Source organism: Vanessa tameamea, chromosome 8, assembly GCF_037043105.1.
Source record: "Vanessa tameamea isolate UH-Manoa-2023 chromosome 8, ilVanTame1 primary haplotype, whole genome shotgun sequence".
NCBI lineage: Eukaryota > Metazoa > Arthropoda > Insecta > Lepidoptera > Nymphalidae > Vanessa > Vanessa tameamea.
This window is the reverse complement of record NC_087316.1, coordinates 6999934-7011143: the sequence shown is the minus strand read 5'-3', so window position 1 is coordinate 7011143 and position 11210 is coordinate 6999934. Positions and strand designations below refer to the sequence as shown.

Genomic DNA, 11210 nt, shown 5'->3' with positions numbered 1-11210 from the left:
ATCGCAATCATTAAAACTATATACATGAGACAATATAAATGTTAAGTTCATTGATATAATATATTGATCATTATATTCTCAACTAGTTTAAAACACTTAGCGAGTTCTACACATGACGAAAACATATTTCTTTATGGTTTTATCAAACTCAAATAAATTGTATTATAATTCACACGCATTGAATACAAATATAAACCGGTATTTGGGTAATTACTGTATCTAATTAACTACCATTTCTAATTACTTCGGTTACACGTAAATTTCAATTTGGTAATTTAGGCTGCCGCCGCGTTCGCTCTTCATACGAATGTTAACAAAGCTGGACCCCACGCCCCCTGAAGTTATAGTGGCTGTTGCGTCATTGTGGTCCAAGTCCCTGGCTATCACACCCTGAAATGTTATCAGAATCAACGTTACATTAAATTAGTAACTTTCATGCTCAAAGCTATGAAACTATGAAAGCTACCTGGCAGCATACATCTTACGTGGCATCGTGCGACGTAAGAAATTCTTACAATCACTCGCACAATTTAAGTTCACATTGACATTATTGTTGTTGTTTCAGATAACAGCGAATGATAACAACTAATCTTAATTTTATTGATACTTTTAAATGCATACTAAATATATTTAAACATTTTTTTATACTTTTAACGGAATACAGCAAAATTCAATTATTTTAGTAAATGATTCAATATTTTACGATGTATAAATTTGTTATACTATCGAATACTTGTAACCATTTGTTTTAATTACAAGGTAATAATTGTTTAAAAAAATTTACCCTGATTATTTGTTGACTTGGATCCGTGTAGAATACCTCTTTTACTCTCTTCTTGAAAGGAATAGCTCTATACTCGGCCTTCTGTTGCCAAACCAGTCGCGTGTTGTAACTGGTACCCACTATCATATCGCGAGCCCAGCATGTTGATACAAAGATAAGTATAACAAAACTCAAAAACACTAGCGTTTTCATACTGATTTTTTATAAAAAATTAAATAAAAATACTAGCGTAGACTAGAGTAGTGTAGCGCGAATACTGTTGATATATCAAGAGCTGTACACAAACTGATTATGTGGAAAGTACTGGGGAAGTACATATACCAGTAATGCGTCAGCCAGTTGCGTCGCCTTGTTTGCGGCTACGAAATAATTAAACAAAGTGTAAATAAATAACTTCGCTCGTTAAGAGTTCAACAAAGTGGCATTGATAAATAGGATACTGATAGCGTATTGTTAGCATATCGCATTATTATTAAAATAAAGTCGTGAAGATTGATTTTGTCGCGTAACACCTGTTGAAAGGGAATACTGTTATTACGAAGTATTTCGAAATATAAATAACTAGAATTATAATATAACAGAAACATTTATTACCTTTACCTTTTTAAATCATATATTATAATTTTCAATACTTTTTTACAAATACACGAAGAGTTTATAACATTTATTTCTTTAACAAGTGACAACATTGAATTATATTTGTACACACATACCTTACATTAGAATATCTGAACACAAAGAAAATAATTATGCGTCAAGAGATATTATTAAGACATTTTTTTACCATAGGTTTAAAGTAGATACCGCAAGCGCATCCGTCATCCAAGCGTTTCAGAAGGAAGAGCTACAATTATTTGCCGCGCACCTTTAATATACTTAATCATACAATGCTATATGCCCTTTGCAAAGTATTTGTATTTAAATATATGTGTGTATATATATTAAATGAAGTTTCAACTAAATCTTAAACTTTATTAGTTCAATTTTGTAAAAAAAAGTATTGCGATTGCCGTCCGACAGGAATCAAAAATAGGTATTATTTTAGAAATAAGGAAAGAGATTTTTCGTTTGTAAGTAAAATCTATGTTGGTTTAAGTCGATAATTATTCCTTCTCGTCTTTTTAATTAGCTAAGATTCCTTTAGTTTTAATCGTTATTCAGGAACTTGTATGGTGTATTAAATTAAATATTCTTTAATAAATTTATTGTAAAATTGAATTAAAGGAAATACACTTGTTTATTTTAACAGCCAAAAATGTATTTGGTATATCCTTTGTGGTAGGTATTTTAAAAAATAGCTTAAATTGGCCTGACACAAATTAATATTGATATATTTTAAATACGACTAGCGATATTTTTCATTTTTAAATCTTCTCTTTATGTTGTGTGTATATCACTAAATTCACGAGTGACGTGATTGTTTATCAAAAAAATTTAATTGGTCGATTAGTTTTAACTACATAAGCGCATTGTCTAACGTGTTCTAAATCTGTTCCTCTAACAATATTAGAAGACCTTTATTTTCAATTATTTTTATGGCTTTCTTTTATTGCCCATATCTAAAATATATCATTATTTATACATTATAGGATCTTGCTTATATACTTGGAATTGCAGCACTATATACATTTATTCCGAGGGCTGGTAATTAGATAATAAAATTAACAAGAACAATATGTTCAAATATTTGTAATTATCGGTAGTGTTGTTTGTTATACTTGTGTTTTGTTTATGCGTGCTCTTATTCTATTGTGTACACATATATGGAAATAAGACAGACTGCCCTCAGCGTATCGCGACCATTTATAATTTCTACTTTAATAAATACATTCACCGAGTAAGTACAAACACTGCATAGCTTTGATAAATACGAACACTAAGAATACGACTAGCATATTCTTATACAGAGCTAACTTGCATAGCGGCGAAACGTGGTGTCGTTTCCATGTCCAAGGAGTCGGTCGTCACCTGCGATCGCGTGTCAGAGTTTTCGGTACTGTTTTGGACTGATGTCATTGAAATTTCATCTTTTATGCTTCCATTACCGTCGAAAGAGTCTACGGCGTTTGTTTTTTGTTGCGCGTCAACCATATCGCCACCGCCGCTGAGGGAATTCCAAATACCTTTGGAGGCATCTTTGACGGTAACCTTTTTCTCAGCTGTCGTACCAGTTTTGTCTTTGGCATCTTTTGACTTTTTGCCTAATCCGGGGAATGCACTCAATTTAGGTTTAGAGTTCCGTACACCGGTGCCTCGTTGTATGGGAGTGTCAGCCTCGCCCTCTTCGGTGATTGACGTGAGCATGTCCGCTGAATCTATGGGCGCTACTTGTCCAGCTTGTATGGGAATGTCGTCTGAAAAGAAATATACAAATACTTCTCTATCACGACTAAAGTTATAATCTATGTTCACACATTTCAAATTCTCATTTTATAAGTTAAGTAAAATAAAAATTAAATAATAATAAATACAAGTTTTTTTTCTTTAAATAATTTTCTGTTATTTGTCAAGTTTAAAAAAATGTAGGGAAATTTCACGGTTTTTTTGTATCAAGTCCTTTGACCTAGAAAGTTGTGAGATTTTTAGATAATACAAAAAAAGATAAACGTATTAAATTACATCGCCATACAATGTCTGTTATAATTCATTGGCCAGAATGGTACAAGCGATAAACTGTGTACATGAATATACCTTTAGGTACCTTTTTATAATTGTATTTTGTGATTAACATTAAAAAGCATACCTTTAACTTTACAAAACAAAAATGACGGAATTACAGACGTGTAAGAAAATTGCACATATAAACCACTTTCATAATAAAATTAGTCAATTTTCAATCTGTAAGCGAAAACAAAGTGTGTTTCATCATGACTGATAATGTACTTGGCAATGTTTTATTGAAAGTGGTGTTTACAAGTCGATTTAATCAGAAATATTATAGGTGATATACATACCTGGTAGTTTTTTGGTGCGGAATGATGCGTTTGTTATCATTGATTTTGACATAGTAACCGTGGTAGTTGCTGGTGACAATGCCACACTTATGCCCATTGGGCCATCGCATGGTTGACCTAAAATAATTTTGAGTACTTTTGTTATTGTTTTTATTTAATATAGACGGAATCGTAAACGGGCTACCTGATGGTAGATGGTGACAGGTGCCCATAATCATAGGTGTAAGATATAATAAGCTAGTTTTAATTAGATGGTATGCCTTTACCCAGCAGTGTGACAAATATACTTTTACTATTTATAGTCTTCACAAGATAATATGAGTGTCTCTTGTTATTTGATAACATGACAAGGTATGGGAGCTGGGATTTTATATATTTCTCTTTTCAGCATCCTTGTAAACGCAACTACAGATGCGGCTCGTCTGGTTACTAGCATCGGTTGCGTTTGCGTTGAGTGCAAGTACAAATATTTAATTTGGAAATTGTTTTTGGTGGATTTTTTATTTTATAATAATTTTCTATGTCATTTCAACAGTATTGAGTTTAATTAATGGATAGTTTTGCCATTGTTAACTCCGTTCCCGCAACTATTCACCCATTAAAAATATATATATTTTCAAACCAAGTATAGCTGAAATTTAAATACAATATAGTGATGCTATTAAAGAAGCTGAATTTAATTTAGGAGACAAAAATTTAAGAAAAAATATTTATCAACTATAATTGAGTATTGTTTACAATTGATGATTTATAATCTGATTTGTTTTAGAACAAAATTAGTATGATTAACGAGACCAAATAAGTCAGGGTTGGCTACATTGGTAAAAAGATTTCCTTGATAGAATTTCTGATTAAAAACACCATTTGCAAGACATCAATATTATTCCCTGTAAGAAGTATATATGCTAGGTATTCCTAGTGTCAAATTCATTTTAGTCGTATGTCCCATAATTTATATTTTATACTTAGAAATCCTAGGCTACCAAAATAACTAATTTCATAACAATTGGTAAAGTAGTTTAGTCATGACGAGACAGACATAGAGATATAATATATTTCGTTCATCCCCATAATCCCTAGTTAATAAAGTTGCTTATAACTAAATTATTATTCACTGTAAAGTATTGGTTTTTAAAGAAGATTTTATCATAAATTACTTATACCAGTCTTTAAATTGATATGTGAGATTACTTTGATATGTACAATATTTAAGGGTATCATAATTTGGGAGTTGTTTTTATTTGGATTAGTTATTATGTTATACTATAATATATTAAAATCCTTAAAAATTATGGAACAAAATATACAAACCAGAAGGACTGTTCTTCAATGAATTAATTACGGCACTTGTGACCAACATGACATCAGGCAGTAATTCATATTCAGCTCGTTGGTCTATATCTTTGACTGCCTGGAATGCTAATGTATAAAATTCATTAAACATTGCAAAGTATGAACCCTCTATCATTTCTAGGAGGAAGTTTGAAGAGACTGGTATTCGAGGTATAGATCTACCGACAGCAGCACCACTTTTTTTTTGGAATCCTTGTGTAACTATTCTGAAATTAAAATAAATAAATATATTCTGTTCTATGTATTGTTATAAGAATATGAGAAATAAAGAAGAATAACAACCTTGATGATGCAATACAGAAATGTCTCAGTGCTAGCTTTGGTAATAAACTTAGGTGACGGTTATAAATGAAGAAGAGAGCTGCCATTACTTTGAGTCGATTCTGGGCATTGATAACTTCAACTTGGGAGTGCGGGCCCCAGCTTACCAACTTTGTATTACACTCTTCCCATCTCCGTAGTGCACTTTCAGTTAGAAATTGAGAACCTAGAGATAATGGCTAAAAAATCAATATTTTATATACATTGTTAAATATAAATGTATTTTTTTTTAAATAAATTAAATTAATTACCTCATGATAAATTGAAGCTTGTGCTAGGGATGGTAATCTAAAGGAGACAACTTTGGGTTTTCCATTTTCATCAACAACTTCAAAGTTATATAAGCCTGAAAATATTAAATTGATTATATTTTTTGCTACTATTTGAATAATCATAATAATATTTATAGAATATATTATATTATTATACTATATTAATATTTATATAAAAAAAAACATTATACATACCAATCAATAGAGTTTCAATGCACCTGCATGACTTTGTGTTACCTTGAGCAACTGAACTTAAGTACCGATAAATCAAAGTTGGAACAAATTGAAGAGTAAATCTATGAAGTTCAATTTCTTTTGATCTATAGAAACTGAATAATTGTATACAGACATTCTCTAACATCTGAAAATATATCAAAATTATCATATATTCTTAATTATAACTATATATATTGTATCAATTTAGCTTAAATGTATAGTTTCATGTGGTTTTTACAAATAATTTACCTGTTGGTCAAATTCATCACCTTTTTTGTTACTTTGACTTTCATTTTCATCTTCGCTATATAATAAATTAAATATTGCAGTTGCTATTTCATGATTGTGTTCATGTTCCGCTGCAAAACTTTTTAATTCATTTTCTCTCAGAGCAGAATACTCATTTAACCATTCTGTTATTAAATGTTTCCATTCAGCCATTGCGCAGAAAACTGCTTCTTCACTGGTTATTCCTTAATTTAAAGCTTTATGCTTTATATTCAGTTATAATATATTATTTTCAAAATTAATTAAATTTTAAACAAAATGCAAGTTTGCAAGTTTTCACTAATGCTAAAAAGCTAGTCTTGTGGATTACTTTTGAAATAAATAGAAGGTAAATTTTACGTCATAAATATCACGAAATAGCTAAAATTTGCAACTATAAATTGATAATTTTAGCAGTTCTATATTAAACTTCTATAATTTGTAAATTGTAACGGTTTTGATATATTAAATATTATACTGAGCCAAAAACGTCACACTCATTCCATTTCACTTTTATCTTTTTTGAGTAATTTTTACTTTTGATGTATGATTAAACAAGTCAATTTAGTCAGAACTTGACAATCGGATTGTCGTTTGTGGGACAGACATTTCGGCTGACAGTGTCAGTTAAATGGGAGATTTAATGAATCCTGATAACCGATATTTTAGTTAAATACAACGACGTTTCAATATAATATCGTATAATATTATATTGTTTTATATTCTTAATTTTTTACAGTTCGTTAATATAAATTATTTTATAAGAAATAATTATTTATTAACTCGACTTGTTTTGTAAAACGTTAAGACTACAGCATGTTATTTTGAAAATTTATCACCTTAACCTTTCTATTTTTGAATAGAAATCTATTGAATTTAATAATACCTTTTACCTTTAAAGACTATTTATATATCGTCAAAGGAACTAAAACAAAGAGCCTACTTATTATCTTAACTTGCGTAACAGTTACTTGGTGGTAGGGCTTTGTGCAAGCTCGTCTGGGTAGGTACCACCCACTTATCAGATATTATAGTATAACAGAATAACAGTAGTCTATATTGTTGTGTTCCGGTTAGATGGGTGAGTGACCCAGTGTAATCACAGGCACAAGGGACATAACATCTTAGTTCCCAAGGTTGGTGGAGCATAGGTGATATAAGGAATTGTTAATATTTCTTACAGCGCCTTTGTCTATGGGCGGTGGTGACCACTTACCATCAGGTGGCCCATATGCTCGTCCGCCAACCAATGCCATAAAATAATAATAACAGGCAACAGCACCGCTTAATATTAACGTAATAAAAAAAAATGTAAATACATTTTGCGTTTTCAGCTTTGATAGTCTAGACATAAAGATTTTTTTTTTCATATTTTCAGATATCAAGAGTTTAATCCTACCATAGAAAAATGTTCTATAATATAATGCCACGTAGAAGTCAAAAATGTCAAAGTCAAACTATTGAGTATTGGCTGTCATGGAATAGGTTTTTCATAAAAAGTTCAAAATAGCTTTACATTTGTATAAGTTTGTCGATACTTATTTCAATGGGTTCTTCACAAAGTTCTGAAGTTCCAGGGGGTGGTTCGGAGGGATACCATATCCTTAGAGTTTGTATTAATACTTTATTTATATATGACACGGCTTTTATTGTGAAATACACAAGTAACACGTCAATGTTTTGCAGGTTCAAGACGGTTCACCAGGCCAAAAAGCCAATCTCGAACCATTTTTTGATTTTATTGTAGCTATTGAAAACACTAGGCTAGACCAAGATAATGATACTCTTAAAACACTCCTAAAACAGAACATTGATAAAACTATAAAGATGCGGATTTATAGCACAAAAACACAATCGGTGAGAGAGTTGATGATAACACCTAGTCAAGATTGGGGAGGCCAAGGACTGCTCGGCGTCAGTATTCGATTTTGTTCATTTGAAGGTGCTAATGAAAATGTGTGGCATATACTGGTGAGTTTTATATTGTGAAACATGACCACTATAAAGTCAAATGCTACTTAAATTTGAAAATTTCATTATATTATTTTTAAGATATTTTTCTCTCTGAGCTCGATATACTTATTTGATAGAGATTTAAAATTAATACTACATGGCAGTTGAAAAAAATTAGCTAGACTTTAACTTCAATGAAATGCACAAAATGATACAAACAGTACAAAAACATAGTTGCTATATTTAGTAATCCATACTTGTCTGCCTTACCACTATTAATAACTAAAAATAATGTAAAGAGTCATTTATGGTTAGAAAACATATTTTAATTTAAAATAAAACTAACATGTAATATATTTCAGGAAGTACATCCATCTTCTCCTGCAGAGTTAGCTGGATTAAGACCTTTCTCCGATTACATAATAGGAGCTGATTCTATTATGCATGAAAGTGAAGATCTGTTTACATTAATAGAAGCACATGAAGGAAGAGCCCTAAAGCTCTTTGTTTATAATATAAATGATGATAGCTGCCGTGAAGTTCTCATTACACCAAATCACAATTGGGGTGGAGAAGGTAGTCTTGGATGTGGTATTGGTTATGGATACCTGCATAGAATTCCAATTAGAAGCACCCAACTAATGGCAAATCAAAATCAACACATAGCACCAACACCAATGGTAAGACAAAATTTCTTCTTACATTGTCTTAATATTAGTTGTTGAATTGACTTTTTAAGAGTTCGATTTAGGTATGTTATGCATGAAAAAAAATATTTTTTATTTTTTTATGGCGTAGTTTGGTGGATGACGGTATGGGCCACTTGATGGTAAGTGGTCACCACCTCCCATAGACATTGGTGCTGTAAGAAGTATTAACCATTCCTTACAATACAAAGGCACCACCAACCTTGGGAACTAAGATGTTATGTCCTTTGTGCCTGTAGTTACACTGGCTCACTCACTCTTCAAACTGGACGCAACAATACTGAGTACTGTTATTTAGCAGTAGAATATCTGATGTGTGGTCGATACCTACCCAGACGGGCTTGCACAAAGCCCTACCACTAAGTACTTTTGCATTTATAATATTATTAGTATCAGATTTACTATATTGATAAGATATATTGAAAATTATTTTTATATTCCATTAAATATATAAATAGGCAAACACAAAACAGTTTAGTACCACTTTTCCTCTCTTTATGAACTGATAAATGTTTCAAACATGCAAATTCATATACTCAATTTACCTTGATAAATTGATTCTTGTCTAATTTTGATTACTGGGCAAACACAAGTAATAATAATTAGCTTATTAGTTGATTTTAATTATAGTATAGTTTTTTTTAAATTATTTAATTTTTTGTTTAAGGTATCATCTCAGAACACTAATGTGCACCAAGATACTTTGTTGTCTGGTATTCAAAGTTTAAATATTGCAAATGAAACTACACCACTTGTTAATGATAATCAAGGCACACATCAGCCAGATACAATTCAGGTTTCTCAACCACCATTTTTATCTGGAGTGCCTATGGTCAATCCTGGGGCATATACAACGTCATTTAACAATGTACCACAGAGCATGCCAGATTATGTAAGCACACAACCGGGCATGTCTTCAACACCTTTGTCACAAACACAATCAATGGTATCGAATATGGCTGTCTATTCTAGCAGTAAGTAAAATTTTTTACCTATTATATGAAGCTTATTAAGTATTTTATATTATAATTATAAATTATAAATATATTTTTTTCAGATCTGGCTGAGACTACTTTGACCAACTTAGGTAGTATACCCTCAGTTTCTAACATGCAACCACCAGCTCCATTACCAAATTTACCGGGTATTCCAATGAATCAGCCTCAACCGTACATACCTATGATGCAAAATTATTCACAATCTCAAGTATCAACACCTTTGCAACAGACCTCTCCTAATTTAGTTCCAACATTTGACATGACAAGTTTTACACAAGCTCCTATGCAGCCTCCACCATTGAGCAGTGGTTTACCGATAGTGACTCCTGTTTCATTGCCAGGGATGCCCTCAATTACTGTTAGTGCAACTCTTCCAGTTTCAACTATGCAAGAAATTCATCAACAGCAAGTTCTACAGCAGCAAGATCTACTATCATGAATATTTGTTGAGTATGCTAATAAAATGCGTCAATGATTGACATAATTCTAGCACAGATATTTCAAACTTGAATGTATGTACGTACAATTTGTATATTATATTATTCAATTCAAAATAAACCATTTATTTTAATCTTGTTGTTTTTGGCTGTTAATATAAATTTATATGGCATTTAATATTTGTATAGTTATGTGAAATTATTATTTTATTTTGATTAAGAAATATTATCAAATGGTAGATATTGATATTGTGACCTGTTTTGCCTATGTGTCAATATTCTGACGTAAGTTAATGTATAATAATTTAGTATGATAATAAAATATATAAAAATATTTTTTTTATTTATTTGAATAAGAGGACTGAAGTGGTATAAGGTTGCCATTAAATAAAAAATAAGCTTTTTAATGTAAATCAAATTATTGAAATGGAATATGTCGCAGTTTTTATATAAAAAATATTAAATTTTATAGTATGAATGTAGTATAGTTCCAACTTTTAAAGCCCCCGAAAGCACTGTAGTTTTAACTATAACATATTATGTAGGAACTGAAAATTTTAAAGAGGCCTCCGATTCATATAATATGTATCTACTAAGGAAGATCTACAAGGGTGCTGTATGTTTATTAATTTTCATCTTCATTCAAGCAACCCGTTCAAAGTTTTATTACGTCATCCAAAATAAATTAGTATGACCAGATTGGCTGCTGATAAAAATGATCTGGACTGGGTAAATGGTATATTATTGTTAAGTATATGTATTTTAACTTTTTGCGGGCAAAACTTACTTCGGGAAGTACTAGTAATATTAGCAATGAAAATAATTTCAAATCAAAATTAACAAAAAACGAATGAATTCGTGACGGTGATAAAAAGTCAAGGAAAAATGAGTGGATAACGGCTTTTCGATATAGCTGTTGTTACAAATATTTAATAACCATTGAATCCT

The 11210-nt window shown here is 30.9% G+C and overlaps 3 protein-coding genes across 3 annotated transcripts; 1 reads left to right on the top strand and 2 right to left on the bottom strand.

Annotated features, from left to right (window-relative positions):
* Positions 1 to 152: 152 nt before the first annotated feature.
* On the bottom strand, positions 153 to 1257 carry LOC113399999 (uncharacterized). The gene is made up of 2 exons (XM_026639345.2): positions 785 to 1257; positions 153 to 390 (listed from the first exon to the last, which is right to left on the bottom strand). The coding sequence occupies exons 1-2, from the start codon at positions 974 to 976 to the stop codon at positions 250 to 252; spliced, it is 333 nt and encodes a 110-aa protein (XP_026495130.1). The 5' UTR covers positions 977 to 1257; the 3' UTR covers positions 153 to 249.
* A 1312-nt stretch (positions 1258 to 2569) lies between these two features.
* Positions 2570 to 6613, bottom strand: LOC113399966 (hyccin). Its single transcript, XM_026639300.2, has 7 exons — positions 6150 to 6613; positions 5880 to 6045; positions 5664 to 5758; positions 5374 to 5591; positions 5050 to 5297; positions 3739 to 3855; positions 2570 to 3138 (listed from the first exon to the last, which is right to left on the bottom strand). The coding sequence occupies exons 1-7, from the start codon at positions 6339 to 6341 to the stop codon at positions 2684 to 2686; spliced, it is 1491 nt and encodes a 496-aa protein (XP_026495085.2). The 5' UTR covers positions 6342 to 6613; the 3' UTR covers positions 2570 to 2683.
* A 906-nt stretch (positions 6614 to 7519) lies between these two features.
* On the top strand, positions 7520 to 10596 carry LOC113399970 (Golgi reassembly-stacking protein 2). The gene is made up of 5 exons (XM_026639303.2): positions 7520 to 7776; positions 7854 to 8138; positions 8483 to 8800; positions 9495 to 9801; positions 9885 to 10596. The coding sequence occupies exons 1-5, from the start codon at positions 7714 to 7716 to the stop codon at positions 10262 to 10264; spliced, it is 1353 nt and encodes a 450-aa protein (XP_026495088.2). The 5' UTR covers positions 7520 to 7713; the 3' UTR covers positions 10265 to 10596.
* The last annotated feature ends 614 nt before the right edge of the window (positions 10597 to 11210 follow it).